Raw genomic sequence first — 17763 nt, 5'->3', positions numbered from 1 at the left:
GTGCTGTTTCATTAATTAGTGTATCTTACTTAATGATAAGTGGTTTTAATCTGTTACAAGAGCTACAGAAGATGTTCTGTTGGGTGAGGAGGTAGAATGTATGAAAACTAAAAGGATTTGGATTTAGATGTGTGCCTTGCTAATCGTTGAACAGTCGAAGAATGTAGTGCTGCTTCATTTCCCTTAATATAGCCCAGTACACTTGATACACTCCTTGTGTGACCCAGAGTTAATTCAGCACGTAATATAGAAGGCAATAACTATTTCCCTCAGGGGGTATATTGTCAAAATAAAGTACAAGTCTGCTGCCTTTTATTTTGTTAGCCAGGCTTAGTTATTAGCCAGGGTCAACTTTATGCATTTTATAAATGTGAGCAAAATAATGATATCATATCTATATATGCTTTTATATAATACAAACAATCTACTTATAAACAAAACAAAAAACACTTCTGTGCTCTTATGCAGGGCTTGACCCAGCTGGTCCAACCTTCACTGGTACATCCCCAGATGAAAGACTGGACCCTACGGATGCTGTGTTTGTTGACGTCCTACATACTGATATGGATGGTATGGCTTTTTATTATTCTGTAGATGAAAACTAACACATTTTTGTTAGTGGATGATGTTATAACTTGCACTACCTTGCTTGGTAGGATTTCCTTGTGTTTGTAATGGCAAATCAGGAGGCAGCTATCACCGGACCTTCTTAAGCTTTTGGTCTTCATTTCAGTTTTATTTTATGTATATTTATTTTTATTTTTTATTTTTATTTTTTAAACCAAACTGGCAATACAATTGCTATTACAATGAATTGTGTCAAGAAATGCTATTAAGCACAATATGATAATTTGCACAGTACAAAAAAAGGAGAGAAAGCCCAACCACATTGTTGTTGTTGCATTACAGAATTGTATAATTCTATCAAAGTAGTAGTTATTCAGCATTGCCCAATGTTTTGAACAATCTGCTTTTAAATAGTTATTTGAGTTATTTGAGATTGATTCAAATGGATACACATATTTGATTATGCATATTTTCTCTCTTTTGTTTATATTACTGACATTGTATGTAGTTGGATGTACTCTGCAATTAGGACTAAAATTGTATGTTGTATTTTCTTGCTCTAACTGTATTGTATTTCATGAAATGTCTATGTTCAATGACAAAGATTTCCCTGGGTAAGGGGCATCTGCTTAGAAGTGAATAGTAGTAGTAGTTGTTTTATTATTATTATTAATTGGTCATGTTTTTGTCAGCGTCTGTTTTTAAGACAGTTGTGGGTATAAACCTCTATCCTTTCCAAAACACACTGTATTATTTTTACTTTAGTTTAGTTTTATGTTGCCTTCCAAGATCAAATATTGATTCTCCACCTTTCCTCTAACAATAGCTTCGTAAAAAGTAAATAAATATGTTTTTAAAATAGAAATTGAACTTTTCTTAAAACAGGTCTACATTATATATTATGGATTAATTCCTTCTATTTTTTTAAAGAAAATGTATCTTCTGCCAATTAATAAATAATAATAATGCCTGAGAGTTAAAAGCAGAGTTGCAATCATTCCTGCTCTCTCTCTGTGGGTCCTGATGGTGCAATGCTTTGTTTGATTTAGCCCTAGGGTTCAGAGCTCCACTGGGACACATCGATTTCTATGCTAATGGTGGAGCAGATCAGCCAGGCTGTCCCAAAACCATTTTCTCTGGTGAGTTTTCCATGTGTCATTGCAGCAGCATGGGGCATTGCACATATTGATTCTGATACAATCAGAACACAAGAAATGTATTCCCAACCACTAGCATTTGTCCACGCACTCATAGTTGTGGATTTCATATGTGAAATTAACAACTAATTAAAAGCAACATGACTCACATTGATTTCCGTGAAGTCGCAGTCCAAAATCAAACAACTTGAATCTTTACAGTATTCTCTGGGATGAATCAGTGTCCAAAGAATTCTGAAAATATAAATTTGATGAATACGTATAGTGTAATGATCTAGTCACTGTATAACGAAATAGGGAGCATCTATGCACGTTGTTTTGCCTTATGCAGCAGAACACACACTTATATCAATGCCTTGCTATGCTCCCCAAGTGTGACCATTCTCAAGGATTATACAACCTTGAACATCACTGAACGCAATTATTACTGGAGTTGCCATGTGGAAGACAAATCCCATATGTTGGCTATCTGGTAAGAAATTAAACGTCACATCCTGAAACCCAAAAGCAGCACCTATGTGGGCTTTAAACCTCCTCTATGGTTTTGGTGAGGGGTATAGCTTTCAGAGTTAATAGCTGCTAAGATGATAGAATTAAACAGAAAAATCAAATACTTTACTTCTACCAACACACAAGAACATAAAAACAATACATTGTGAACTGCGATAGTTGTCCTTTAAAGTCACCTGTGGAAAACTGAATCAACACTTTGTTATGTTTTTAACATAATTACTAACACCTTATTTACAATTTTTTTCTGTTTCAGGTAAAAGATACTTTATTTGTGACCATCAGAGATCAGTGTTCCTGTATCTCTGCTCATTAAATAAGACCTGTAACATCACAGCCTATCCGTGTGCGTCATATCAAGATTTCCTGGATGGCAAATGTGTTGGATGTGAAGCTTTTAAGCCAGCGCCCTGCCCATTATTCGGTAAGATTTACTTTGTAAATCTGTACACTTTAATAAAAAGGCTAGTAGATGCTATTGTTTATGCTTACTTCTAAAAGTTGCGGCAGAACAAACAGCTACTGAATTATTTCAATCCATTCACATCTGATAATTCAGGAAAATGTTGTGTATAGGGCATAGGAATTTCTAACTTGCAGTATATTTCTAATGCTCTCTTTTGTGGCAGTTTTACATCCATGCTGTGCTAAAAGTTTTTTTTATTTTTTTATTTGTTATGTAAAAAAAACTATCAAAATTAAATTAACTGAAGTTTCATAAGTAACATCACCAATGTACCAAAGGTTTTTTACTTTATATATATATGTTTGCCATACACAGGTTATTATATCAACATGTGGAAAGATGTTCTTTTACGACTTGGACAGACAAAAACATATTTTTCTACCACACCAGAACCACCATATTGCAGTAAGTAAGGACTGTAAATGCATTTAAACTGAGCAGGAAGAGAGAGAGAGATGGAGACAGATAGATATGTAGGTAGATAAACAGATAGATAGACAAACAGCCCAAACCAGAATTCTAAGTCTCAATATAACGTTTTGTGTAGAAAATCTATGGACATTTGAATATACTATTGTATTGAAATCCTGCCAAACAATAATTCAGTTCAAAGTGTTTAGAGTTCAATGTACATGCTTATTTCTTTCAAATTATCTTAAAAACCTGTCCTGTATAAAAGTGTTGCAGGATTATTAGGCCAGATGGTAACCTAGTTCCAAATAACCAAGAAAACTGTTTAAATAGACAATTCTATGCCAGCAAACAGTGCAGTGGTAAAAACTTTTCTATATAATATACTTTAGTGTACTAGTGAAAGCACTGGAAATCCTGTGTCATATGAAATTGTTAAACTCAAAACTTTGTTCCACACACAAATCGCAAATTACATACTTATTCCCTACAACTGTTTAATTTATTGCACAGAAGCTGCATTGTACTATATATAAATACAAACACAATAGGGTGCAAGGTTGTACTTTGCAATTTGTGGGAAACTCAAAGTTTTGATTTGGTCTATGCCTAAATAAAGGGGGATTCAAAAATAAGAAATATCTTAAGAAAAAAAAGTGTTCTCCTGATAATTATGTACAGTGTATCCGGAAAGTATTCACAGCGCTTCACTTTTTCCACATTTTGTTATGTTACAGCCTTATTCCAAAATGGATTAAATTAATTATTTTCCTCAAAATTCTACAAACAATACCCCATAATGACAACGTGAAAGAAGTTTGTTTGAAATCTTTGCAAATTTAATAAAAATAAAAAACAACAAAAGCACATGTACATAAGTATTCACAGCCTTACTTTCTGGTTGCACTGTATATTAATCTGGGAGCCAAAGGTGCAGTTGAAGCGATCATAAAACACAAATTTGCTTCTGATATTCTGCTCAGTCCCTTACACCAAGGCTATTTATGGTTATGTTTGATCTCCCCAGTCTTCTAACTTAAATTCAATTGAATATATATGAAACATTTTAAGTTTTAGGAAAAGTATGAGCTTCAAATGGCAAACTAAAAACACATTTATACCAAATGTGTTATTACCAATAAATAACTTGTGTGTGTTGTGTCTTTAAGGGTCATTCATTTATTTTTTATTTTTTATTTCTCTTAAGGACATAGTTACCTTGTGGATATTGTCACTTGGAACCAGAACACACGATGGGGTTTTGTTACAATAAAATTGTTCAGTGGTAGAAATGTCACAGAAGCCAAAATAGACCAGTAAGTTCTGATACTTATTTGAATTTATTTGAACCAAGACTGTTTTACTTTTAGCTTTGTTTTTTTTAATGTTTTTAGTGTCAGTCTGCTGAATTAATATGTACATTTAATATCTATAGTCATTTTTAGACTATGCTTGATTTATATTTATTTACATCAGTTTCTCTTTTTGATAATGCCTTTGGATACCCGAGATCACAAAACAGAAACTCTGTCATATTAAATAACCATATTTTTAATGGTTTATGATTAATTTCAATGGATGACTTGACTATAATAAAAGTGAAAGCAAATGGTCACATTCAGAAGATCTTTACATTCTGAATGTATTTATTTTGTGTTCAATTGTGTTTCGCACTTAGGGATATTATTAATTGTACCAATTTATTTGTTCATCACAATACTACTGGAAATAAGTTTCTGCTAAAAGAAAATCATGTGATCTTTATTCAGCACCATTTCTGCTCCCACTGTGCCAGAATCCAGCTGGCTGTGTTCCCAATACCTGACAGTAGTTGAACGCAATTGATTCTTGCAGGCATCTAAACTACTAAAGAAAATGGAACTGGCACAATTATTAGCCTACAGATGTTATTATAATTATCATTATTAATCAAATAACATTTTCTGAACAGTTACATCCAGCATGATAAGAATTTGTTGTTCTGGTAAAAGAATATACCCTGCACTAAACACTTGACCTTTGTGTGAAGATGTTGTGCATACCTCCTGTTCTGAAATGTTTGCTGAATTTCACGTATATAGTCTTAATACAATAGGGCTGATCAAACAGTTGTATTTTAAATATTAACGCGGTACAGAATATACTGTCATGTAGGCTGACAACCTGCAGTGTAGCCATTATACCTACATAACCATTCTACACTACAAATGGTAATAATTTCAAAACAAGTGTAATGTGCCACTGGTGATTCAGCGATAATATACTGTAGCGATCTTGAGCCTTGCTAAGAGGTCTGGGCCCTTTAGAGATGTGGTAAGATCATTGCATTGTGGTGCAGGAGACTAGGGTTTGAGTCCCTGTTGCAGCCAGAACCCCTGGGTCGTTACAATACATTGTCTGAGGTTATTAAAATAGCTGTCCATTTAAATCATGATATTAAGCAACTAGTTGAGTACAAATATTCACCATTCTCTGTCACTATTCTTTTCTTGTCTTGCTTAATCCCAGCTACTCGCACAGTGGTGCTGCATATTAAACTATAACCTCGCCCCCTACTCCCTTTGGTACGTGTACACTTCAGCGAGGGAGTAGGGTACAGGAAGGAGTAAAAAGCACTCAACGGGATACCCTTTAACACTCAATCCCACCCCAGCTTTGTGGCATTTGTTTTCCTCCATGAACAGGGCAGTTTGCTGCACACAGCTGGATAAATGTTACAGTTTATACCTCTGTCCCTGTTTTTCATAAAATAATATATCACTTACTGTATATCATGTAATTAGATAGCTGCTTTATTAATGAATCCACTGAAAGCATTTTTTCCAGTTTTGTACTTATTTATACTGCTAATAAATCAATACATTACATACATAAATACAAATAATAATAATTTGCAGATCATATTTTACACTTTGACAAAAACTCCTGATTAAATCCATTCTGATTTCATGTTGTGATAACACAGTGATATGTGGAAAAGTCCAAGGGGGGTGAATACTTTTGACAGACACTGTAAATACATAGTTATGAATAGGTACTGAAATGCATATATGGAAATAATAGATTAGATACATTTTATTAGCTGTTCAACTCCATACAATATACATTTTACAAATAATTGGTTTGTTAAACAACCTAACCATATCTACAATTTGTGTGTCTGCCTGTTCTCCACATTTCACAAGGAATTCTGGGACTTCAGCACTAAGGAATTGGGACACCCATTAAAATGGCGATCATAGTACATTCACCCAGCAAGGGAAGGTAACAAGGGAGTAAGAGAGCACTTTGGGACTCAGTCTGGGTAACAAAAGGGCTCTATTTTGCCATGGAAACCCTTGATGCATTACCATCGATATCAGACTGTGAACTGTGAAAAAGGAGTTATACATTATACAATTATACATTCAATTTGATTGATTCAATGTAGATGAGCATAAAATATCAGTTTTCGTGTTTCCCAGGAGGAATGATTAAACTGGAAAGGACTTGTGCTTATAATCATGTCCCAGTACAATCCAGTAACAAGTATTCGACTGTGAAAGTTGTTTGCAGCATAATATTTAGTGTCGGCGAGAGCTGAAGTAATTATGTGTTCATTTTAAATTGTCAACACTCAACGTATACTCAAATACACTAAACCTAAATGTAAACATTGTTGTGCATCAATTGTATTTGTTTGTTTTTCAGTAAAGCAACCAAATTTGAACAGTACACAGAGTCCCACTTGCTCGCCCAGTTTGATGAGGACCTGGAGAATATTCAGAAGATCTCTGTGAAGTTCTCCACTGGAAATGTGATTGGGCCCAGATACAAGCTAAGAGTAATCAGATTCAAACTCACAGCACTAGAAAAGAGTAACAGGTATTTTAGAACACTATTATTTCTACTTTTTAAATCCTCTTTGAAATGATCGACAAAGTTTAGTTTCAGTTTTAAAAGTTTAGGTTTTATATTTGTCGCTCTGGACAGTACAGTACTCCAACTTGGCCAGGGGACAAGTGCTGTCTTAAGGCGCCCCCCCCAATATACTAATATTAGTATAACTGTATAACTGCTGACAAATGTGCACCAGTCTGTAATTTGAACACCTAATAAAGTCCATGCCAAACAGTGTTTCCAACCCGGGGATCCGGGGCACCAGGACAATTTCTCAACCCCGCAAGCCCGAGTTTGGCATAGGTATAAAACATTTCCACATTTGTTGTGTTTGTTTGTTGAGAAGATTAGTAAGTTATTACAGAATGGCTTTCAGACATAGCGAGATTTAAAAAAAAAACTGTTTATCCTGGTCTTAAATAAAATCCCTATTTACTACTAACAGAATAAAAAAGGAACAAATAAGAAAACTATATGTAGCTGTTTTGCACAGAAAAACAAACATCAGAATTTCCTTTCCTTCCCTAAAACCATTAACCCCACTAAAACTGTACCAAATCCCCCCCACACACAAAACAAAACCAGCACCCACTCTAAAAACAACAACAACCCACAATCCATAATATACATATAAATATCACACACCCTAAAACACTCAATAAACACCACTCTCATCCCAATAAAGCCCTGCAAAAACAAAACAATAAAAACCATGGTCATGTGCAAATTCAATGCTAACAATAAAACAACACTAAAATGGTACAATAAGAACACACAATGCTGTGTGATACCAATAACAAGACTCAATTGTATAAAATAAAATAAAAATGGTGTAGTAGATATTAGGCTTAGTAGACTAGTAGTGGGGGATAGGTAGTAGGTTTCCCTTTCTCCCCGAGGGGATGGGGGCAAGAGAGACAGATACACAGGGGTGAAAAACAGGATCCTGGGGCCAACAGCGCTGTGTAAGAGCCTGGGAAAACTATTCCACAGCACCAAATCGAAGAGTTTAGAAGCAGCCACTATATCCCAAATCAAAAAGACATTATCCGAGGTAGACCTGCATTAAGACTGGTCTGCGGGCACTGCCAACGGCATGATCTCCCTGAAACACTTAGCCAGAGCCTTGGACAGAATCTGTGCAAGTGTCTGCAGGGTTTGAGCAGGATCTTATAGTCCTGACACAGCAATGCCACCAGCCTCTAAGTCCTGATGGTGGACAGGATGAGGTCAGTTCTGTGGCAGCCCCAGGAGCAAGTCTGGCCCAGTTTGGGCCAGAATTCAGATTTTTATCTCTTCTTCCAGCTCCTTCAATGATTCATTCAGGCCATTTATGTTCTCAGTGTATTGCTGGCAGAAGAGCCAGGTCTGATCCTTGCCAACGTCCCAGCACTGGGTCTCTCCTGCCTCCACCTCTGCCAGGAAAAAAAAAAGAAAGAATCACAGATTCATCATGCATTTTAAAGTATGTGAAAATGAAATCCCCACTCCCTCATATTGTGCCTGTGCATGCACTATAGAAGCACTGCACTGCATTGCATGCTTTCCACTCTTCACGTAGGTTACACAATCTTGCTGCAACAGTGGTGCAAATATAATATTTTTTACATTTAGACAGGGCACTGTCCCGCATTAAGAGATGGACTGCTACCTATCATAAGGGAGCAGATCCCATATTGTGTGTGTGTGTGCGTGCTTGTTTGCCTGTCTGTCTTTCACTCTCCAGCTCCCAGTCACCAACGACTAGGGCTTGCCTCTATCCTGCTTATGCAGGCACTGGCCAAACATGGGAGCCCTGCAGGTCAGGTGCTCCCCAGTGCTGATTCATCCCTCAGGACTTCTGAGCAATGTAGCGCTTTCCATTTGGCCATTTTGTGCTCCTACTAGCACTATATTACATTGTGTATTTGTGCCTTACTTTATTTGCATGAGGAATTTTAGAATAGCATTAATACCTGTTTTAATCAATGTTTTCCTGTATTGCAGACCATTGCTCTGCCGATATGATCTCATCCTTGAAGAAAACACTGAGGTATCATTCAGACCTATCCCTTGTCAGGACATGCAGTTTTAAACATGTGGGAGACTTCGGGACGACATCTTCCCGGAGGAAATTAAATATGAAACCTGGTTGAAAAGGAAACGCACATCCCATTGGACTTTGTAAACCAGTTATATACATTTTCCTTTGAGAAATATTTTGTATTTTTGTTGTTTTTTTAGAGTGTAAGTAATTTTATTGTAACGGTGGAGGGGGCTTCTAATCCCTCACACCACACCTGTACATGTTACCACTTCACCAAAATGTCCTGTTATGCTGGCAAGTGTAACACTAGAGCAGTCTGGACTTTTTCTTGCAGCAGGAGTGGATGGGTGGGGCATTGGAGATTAAGGTGTAAATTACTTTTCCACCTGGTGGCATTTGCTCATATCAGCTTATAATGTCCCTGTAAACTCTCAATGGCTTGGGTGGATTTCTGGTCATATAAGTGGAATTGAATTGAATTGATGCATTTCTATAAAAAGCCCATTCTAATTCCAGCACTCTGATATTTTTCAACTCCAATTCCAGAATCCAACTGGCATAAAACAGTGAATTGCAGTTAACTTCAGAATTGACACAAACTTGAAGCTTGAAGCTTGAAGTCGGTCCATGGAGCCTGTAACACCCAATTACGACATTGCCAGCAAGTCTGAGCCTTGGCAAAGTGGTAGCATTATTGGCTGGGGCTTGGGAGACCTGGGTCCAAATCCCAGTGCCAGCTGCAGGCCTCTCCAGCATTACAGTGTTGGCTCTGAGAGGGTGATATGATATTTTTAATGTAATTTATATATTTTTTATATAAGAAAATAGTCAACCTAAATGCAGTCTTTTGTCTTTATGTTTGAATTATATACCTGTTCTTAGTTTTTTGGGAAAAATGTTATTTTCAAAACAATTTACATCAGTTAAAGCAGCAACAAAAATCACTCAATTTGCAAGCATGGATTAACTACATTTGTCTGATCTTAAGAACTATGAATAATCATCTTAGTGCCAAAGATGAGTGAAACTGAGGATATCCTGGAGAATGGTGTCCCACTATTGTGCTTCATATTACCTTTCAAATAACTGTATAATTAAAGTATTTATACAAACAAAAATATTATACAAAGTGAAATGTGAAGATTGAAATGTAAACGGTGGCATATGAAGTCTCTCCAGGACTCCTCTGAATACTGTGCCTTGTGGCAGGGGTTTTAGCCACCTCACTTGTTCAAGGCAAGTATAAGTGTCAGATATTTTGTTGTGTGAAATCATCTCTAAATCCATGTTAAATTAAACAGTTTTACTATGATCACTACTTACAAAAACATTTCCAGCACACACCATGATTTACTAATGGTACCAAGTGATTTAACTGAGATGACAACCCCTCTCTTCTGAAAAAGGTTTCCAATATCCAATGATTATTGTCGAAGCTTTCTCTTGCCGAACTTGTTGAAGTTGCAGTATATTTTCCATCATTTACCTTTACCTCAAATCAGATGTGTAATTTTAGTATACTTTTTTCATGTACAGCATCTGGGGCTGTTATTTATTTTATAGCTGCAAGTGATTTAAGTTTTTGAATGAAAGCAGTAGTCTTCCTGCTAATCCATTTTCTTGTCATTTTATTATTTCCTCATTTCACCTCATTTATAGAATTATAGTATTTAATATCCACACATAATGGTACAATGTAGTGTGAGTAACGAAACTGTACTTTTACAGTTTTCATTTCTGTGGTGTTTATAGGAAATCTGAGATATGCAGCAGGGTGAGTCATTTGACACTTTCTGGAAAAAAGGACAGAATTTCAAGATTCATCTCCCATATAACAACATGAGTCAGTATATGTGTTATTAGGTCTGTAGGGTGTTAACATTTCATGGTTTACACATTCATATTATCAATATGGGGACATATAAAACCATATTTAAAAAAACACATATAATTGTCTTCAGAACTTTAATGGGGCATTCTGTCTAGCCATGGATTCCCCAAAATGTTTTCAATCTTGAGTACTAATAGAGACGTCTAGGGTCTTTCCAATGAGCTCAAGTGGAACACATTGCCTTGGTGTTCAGGAAGATTTCATGTACTTAAGTTGTCTGTTAAGAGACTCCTGAGTAGCTGAACTAGTAAATGCCTTTCAAAAGCGCACGAGATCATGAGAATGGAAGTGCCTAGTCTTTCAGTGAGCTGTGGAGGCAAGACCCATCAGTATTTTTAAGAGTAGCAGACATTCAACAGGGAACTGTCCACGTAGAGTGGCCGGGCTGAATGGTGCACCTATGGTGGAGATAGGTGGGGGAGCCACAATAATTAATTGATTAATCAGAAGAAGCTGTTGACAGCTCGTGCCAGCAGATTCAGGGAATTCAAGGGGGAGCTGATGGGAAATGTATCTTCCAAGTCCAGCAGGAGTTACAGGAGTGGCTGAGGAAGAAGGATGTCTGTGAAAAGGTGACATCATCTGCTTGTGCTACATGATTCATGGAAAATAGTCAGAACATAGTATGATGTCAGATATCAGTACATGTGGTGAATCTGTTGGTGAGTGTTGCACTATTGAAAATAATAATTATTGAAATAATTACTTTATTGTTCTATTAACTTACTTTGTAATGCTATTGTACTTCTTTATCTATGATCTAACGTTATATAACAACATTTACAAAGAGGAGGCCATTCAACCCATCATGCTCGTTTGGTGTCCATTAATAACTAAGTGATCCAAGGATCCTATCCAGTCAATTGTGAATGTTCCCAAATTGTTGCTTCAACCACATCGCTGGGGAGTTTGTTCCAGATTGTGACAACTCTCTGTGTGAAGAAGTGTCTCCTGTTTTCTGTCTTGAATGCCTTGAAGCCCAATTTCCATTTGTGTCCCCAGATCTGGAAAAGCTCCTCTGGTTTGATGTGGTCGATGCCTTTAATGATTTTAAAGACTTGAATCAAGTCCCCACATAGTCTCCTCTGTTCCAGGGTGAAAAGGTTCAGTTCCCTCAGTCTCTCCAAGTAGGACATTCCCTTCAGACCTGGAATTAGTCTGGTTGCTCTCCTCTGAACTGCCTCTAGAGCAGCGATATCTTTCTTGAAGTGTGGAGCCCAGAACTGTACAATTTGTAATTAGTATTAATTTATTGGTGTGTGAGTGAATGGTGTCAGCAGGAGAGGGGGAAATCTGATTCATTGGGTTGTTAAGTAGCACACCTGGAAAAGGGATATGGTGTCAGCTGAATAGGGGGATAATAATTATATTGTGATAAAGAAAAATATTGAATACCTAACCCTAACCACTGTTTGTTTTAATAAAGATTTTTCTCAATCAAGATATTTCTATTTTTCTAATGTAACCCTATTTGATTTGCCCAAAACATTACAAAGGACTCCTCCCCCGGATACAGGAGTCCTTATGGGGTTGGTTGCAGTATTGAGCAACACGGATTTGAAGTACTTTTGCCTCAAGATTAATCAAAGTTTTTCTCAATCATTTTGTTTTTTGTTTGATTTGCAAAAAATGATTCCTCACCCTGTTTCAAGTGGCCCTATGGGTTCAGTTGTAATATTGGGTAACATGGAACTGAAGCACTCTTGCCTCAAGTACACAACGTTTTGAAACAAGAAACACTGCATTGGTAAAAGAGAAATGTAAATTATTTGTATAAAAATATCTCAGACTTGCTGAAACATTTTGTGTACAACAAGTGTTATAGATGATCCTGGTCTCCACTATTCTTTTGTGTTATTTTTAAGAACCTAAATTCAAACTGTTGTCTGTTATTATTTTAATTGTTAATCCTGCTCATAAAAACAACCTGGGGAATCTTATTCAGTGTATTGCTGAACTGGGTTGGTGGACTACAGGTATTATGATAGCATTTCCCTGTTAAAGCATTGTAAACTACACATCCAGGTGAGCTAAAGAGGTTAAAAGGCCTCCTCTCATTTGACACATTTCTAATATTCCTAAACATATTTTTGAGGAAACCTGAGATGTGTAATAAGTGTGGCTAACTGCATTTATCATGTGGTCTTTACTTCCACCTAGTGGACAAGTAAAAACTAGGTGCTGTAAACAGAAGTTGATTTGTGTGTGATCACTGATATCAGAAAGCAAAATGTGAAAGTTCACATGATTTTGAGATGAGTAGCATCGCCTCTAAAGACACCATCTTTGTTGGAGCTGTGATGGAACCAAATATCTTCTACTTGCAAAACACATGACCCATGACACAACTTTGAATGAATAGATATGCAATCAAATGTAAAATATATACAGTGGCAAAAACACATGTAATTCCACAAGAGATCATTAAACAGGGTTAAGAAAAAAAAGAAGACTAAAATGAATAAAGCAATGGGGAATCTTTCAACGCGCAGTGGAGACAAACTACTACCTTGCAGATGGAAAAATAGCTCTGTTTAACTGATGGTAGATCAGAACTGATCTCAGCACTGAAAGGATGTATAAACAGTTAGTTAGGCTAGGAATGAGTACTAAAGAAGCAGAGGTGGTAGATGATACAATTGACCAATTCATATTTACAGGGATGTGTTCGTGCATGGCTGGCTTTTAATCTGGTTGTGTTTGGATTGGTGCGGTTTACGCAAGTCTCCCTGGGTAATAGCATCTGCTAATAAATACAAGATAATAATAATAAATTGTGGCATGTATGATTGTCCAAATGGCAACACTTCCCAATATTTCACATGGCTTCCCAATCTTTCTCACTCTGAGACTGAGAGGCAGATGGTGGGGGACACAAATGAAAAACTTCTACTTTGTAACAATCCTATATCTATTGCTTATAAAAATGAGTCATGGTAAAAGTATATTTTATTTCTGTCTGAAAGTGAGGAATTTGAGGCAAGGGGGAAGAGTTTATTTCACAGGACAGAGGACGGAAGAAATTTGGATTTGTGATGCTTTTACAAATGTTGTGTGCAGCTCAGAAAGCCTGGGTTACTCTGTCTTTCCCCACAGAGGGCGGGCAACAGAATGGACACACGATCTGTCTGGGCTGATGAATCCACTTATCAGCAGACACCAGGTGCTTTTTATGCAGAAGTGTTGCGTTTGGCGACATTCACAAACAGGTAGTTTTAATTAATCAGGTGAAGCATGTAAATTGGATATGGCTCCAGTTTGATGGGATTTCGCAGGGCACTCTGCAGCGCCACGTGGTTCTCTATCCTGCATCTCAGAGAAATTCAGGATATTATGCAAACCATTATGAGCAGTGAGGTGCATGCAGTTGGGAATCACATTTTGCTATTTCATGCACACGGGGCTATGCAGTTTCTACTTAAAGGCTTGGACCAAACCTCTAGGAGTTTTGAGCTCAATGATTAAAGCTCAGTTTTTATCATTATTTTATTTTTATATGTAAGGGATAAGAACTGAGATTGTTGTTATTATTATTATTGGGATTAAATCAATATATTTATTATTTCATTAGGTTTTTGACAACAAGAGACTCATAACATGTAATTGTTTTCAGTTACCATTAAGGTATTTTCGACATACATACTTAGGTATGCAAGGCCATATTGTGGGATTGAGAAGCAACTGTATAGGAATGTGGAATGACTCTGGCTGTGGGTCTGTGTGTGCCGGGCATTTGAAAGAAACAGTGCTGGAGGGTCACAAGCACTAGAAGAAAGAGAAGCTTAACATCTGGGACCTGTATCACATGTCATTATGAGAAATTAGGCTTAATCAAACCTACCCTATGATTACTTAGAAAACGTTACACAAATTAGGAATACAATGAATGATTAACATACAATTATAAATTTGAGAAACCAAACAATCATAGAACAGCATTTCCCACAATTCCTATGTCTCTGAATCTTGTGTATGAATGTCATCCTGTGCAGAGAACTATCAGTATTCAAAAATAATAAAGCTAATTAAATCCGCCTAAATGGAAAATCATCTTATGACCTTTAACAAAAGAAAATATGGCAGAAATTTCAGAAATAGAAAAGCAACATATCAAATCCAAAACTTACACTGTGCAAGGCAATACTAGTAATTTCCTAACACTGAAACACTGGACACAAGAGCAAACTCAGTTTCAAGCATTCTGGATGACGTTGCCAAAACAGGAGATAAATACAGTTCTTGACTGCAAGAGACATAATTTTTTGCAGTTTGTGCATTCCAGACTGCTCACCCAAACTGGGAGATGACATTTCTTATACAATATGAGACACCATTTAAATTACCTATTAACTTACAGACTTAAAAACAGAAAGCACAGCATGGGGAATTATTCTGACCAATTAAAAATCGAAGTACATTTTTTTTAATAAACTTAAAATATCATACTGTATTTAAAAATAGTTTTATCTATGTTTTGTTGCCATGCCACTTTCCCTGAAGCACACGTATTTGGTGAAAGTCTCACACTTCATGTGCTTCCCTTGAGTCGTTGTTGCTACTTACGCTGGAGATGCCCTGAATGCACAGCTGGTCAGCAGTGACAGAGCTTTTCAGTGCACACACTCCATGCTGTCACCTCATGCTGTTGTGCAGGACATTCAGACAGGTGACAAATTCAAGGAAAAACCAACATAAAGTGTCTCAGTAAGGCGTTGGGCACCACAAGCCACCAGAACAGCATCAATGCACCTTGGCATAGATTCTATGAGTCTCAGAACTCTACTGGAGGGATGAACACGATTCTTCCAAAAGATATTCCCTCATTTGGTGTTTTGATGATGGTGGTGGAGAGCGCTGTCTAACACGTCGGTCCAGAATCTCCCATAGGTGCTCAATTGGGTTGAGATCTGTTGACTGCGAAGGCCATAGCATATGATTCACATCGTTTTCATACTCATCAAACCATTCAGTGAGCCCTCGTGCCTTGTGGATTGTCATCCTGGAAGAGACCACTGCCATCAGGATAGAAATGTGCCACCATAGGATAAAGGTGATCACTCAGAATAACTTTGTCATGATTTGCAGTGAACTTCCTTCTAAGGGGACAAGTGAACCCAAACCATGCCAGGAAAATGCCCCCCACAGCATAACAGAGCCTCCGGACCCCCTCACTGTAGGGGTCAAGCAGTCAGGCCTGTACCGTTCTCTTGGTGTCGCCACACATGCACTCGCCCACTTGTCAAGAATATGGTGAAGGATGACTCATCTGACCAATTATTTCCACATCTCTGTAGAACAATGCCTATGGTGCCCCAATAATGACCCCTCTTTCAAAGTCATTTAGATCCTTTCCTCTTGTCATCTTGATCCAAAATCGAGGTCAAGTGGGCCTGCTCAGCATTTTTATACATGCCACAGAGAATGTTAATTGCTTAATTGTATCATGCAGTACCCCTGTTTGCAGGCATCTGCATTCGTTATGTTCCTCCACTCGTTTATTCAGATTTTTCCTTTAATTTGTCACCTGTCTGTATGTTGCCTTTACCATCGTCTCTGCATTTTGGGGGCTCACACCAGGCACATGCCTGTAAGTGCACCTCTGAGTTGCTAAAATGCTAAATGCACTATTGACAACTCTTCTGCCATGAGAGAGACAGTAGTTGAAAATATATCCGTAGTGGAAAACCCTCATCTTCTACATGTGGTAGAGGTTCTGTAGTGATCAACTCCAGAGAGAGAGCTGATCTAGAGATTTTGTAGGCTGGGATTAAAACACAACTTTGACCCACCCGCTAACACAAAACTACAATACTGTACTCATTGGCAGCATCTTTTAATTGGTGATTTACAAGAATCACATTCCCTCTATATACAGCGCAGGTAATTTGGTGGTCTTGAGGGCACTGCTACTACTAAACTGAAACACTCAGCAGCAATATTCAAATTACTATGGGTAGTTTCAAACCCACAAATATTTTTCAATACATGTAAAAGAGCAAGGGGAATAAGCTAACAAAATAGTGCAAATATTGCATTCTCCTTTTTGTTAAATTGCAATGAACATGCATGTACCCCCCCCTCATTTTATCTCTCCTCACTATGCAGCTGATTCGGAAATATCGCAGTTGCAGAGTTGGCTCCCTTCTTTATAGTTAGGTACACGCCTCTGAATATAATTAACCTCAATATTTGTTATCCTAATTTGTATTGTAATATACAAAACATAGGCTACTGTTAGTTGCAGTTTAGGAGGTCTGTACAATTTGTTATTTTTACAATTTTCCCAACTCTACTGTATATATTGATTACATGTTCTCTTCTGTAAAGCTAAAGTGCATAATTTAAAAATGCACAGTACAGTATTATGGTTACACAGTATTAGCCTCCTATTTCTTTCTGTGTGTCTACATGTATTTCTGCCTGTTAGTAATTTCTGAGGCCTGCAATAAAACAAAATTCAGTATTTGTCAAGTACAGTATTTCTTCTTTTGTGTGTTGCTATATTGCGGTCCTCATATATGGCATTTTTTATTGGACCTCAACAGCAGCGATATAATGGGGGGGGTATCTGCATATCAAATTCTCCTACCTTCATGGAATTTCATTTGATTTGAACAGGGCAATGCAGGCATTGACTCGATCAAATCATTTACAGTAAATCAATAAAATAGCTTCAACCAAGAACCTAAATTACTGGTCCAGAGCTTGAAATCATAGACTGGAATTTTCATCTGTGAAGAACTTCTTTGCTTGACATGAATGAAAGATGCCCACCCAAAATCACGTTCGAACTGAAAATGTAATGAACTCATTCAATTTGACTTGATTGATACCTCTTTTCTCTAATCTATCCCTT

At 37.1% G+C, this 17763-nt stretch overlaps 1 protein-coding gene across 2 annotated transcripts in view; it reads left to right on the top strand.

Moving 5' to 3' along the window:
- The window catches only part of LOC136747005 (lipase member H), a 43895-nt gene extending 31547 nt beyond the window's left edge, over positions 1 to 12348 (top strand). For both annotated transcript variants that reach the window (XM_066699956.1, XM_066699957.1), the window contains exons 5-11: positions 469 to 570; positions 1617 to 1706; positions 2491 to 2658; positions 3016 to 3105; positions 4319 to 4427; positions 6802 to 6975; positions 8977 to 12348. In XM_066699956.1, the coding sequence (XP_066556053.1) occupies positions 469 to 570; positions 1617 to 1706; positions 2491 to 2658; positions 3016 to 3105; positions 4319 to 4427; positions 6802 to 6975; positions 8977 to 9064 (821 nt within the window). In that variant the 3' untranslated portion in view covers positions 9065 to 12348. The remainder of the gene's footprint in view (positions 1 to 468; positions 571 to 1616; positions 1707 to 2490; positions 2659 to 3015; positions 3106 to 4318; positions 4428 to 6801; positions 6976 to 8976) is intronic.
- The last annotated feature ends 5415 nt before the right edge of the window (positions 12349 to 17763 follow it).

The sequence above is a fragment of the Amia ocellicauda genome, chromosome 3, assembly GCF_036373705.1.
Source record: "Amia ocellicauda isolate fAmiCal2 chromosome 3, fAmiCal2.hap1, whole genome shotgun sequence".
NCBI lineage: Eukaryota > Metazoa > Chordata > Actinopteri > Amiiformes > Amiidae > Amia > Amia ocellicauda.
Note: the sequence above shows the minus strand (reverse complement) of the source record. Positions and strands in the feature narration are given on the sequence as shown.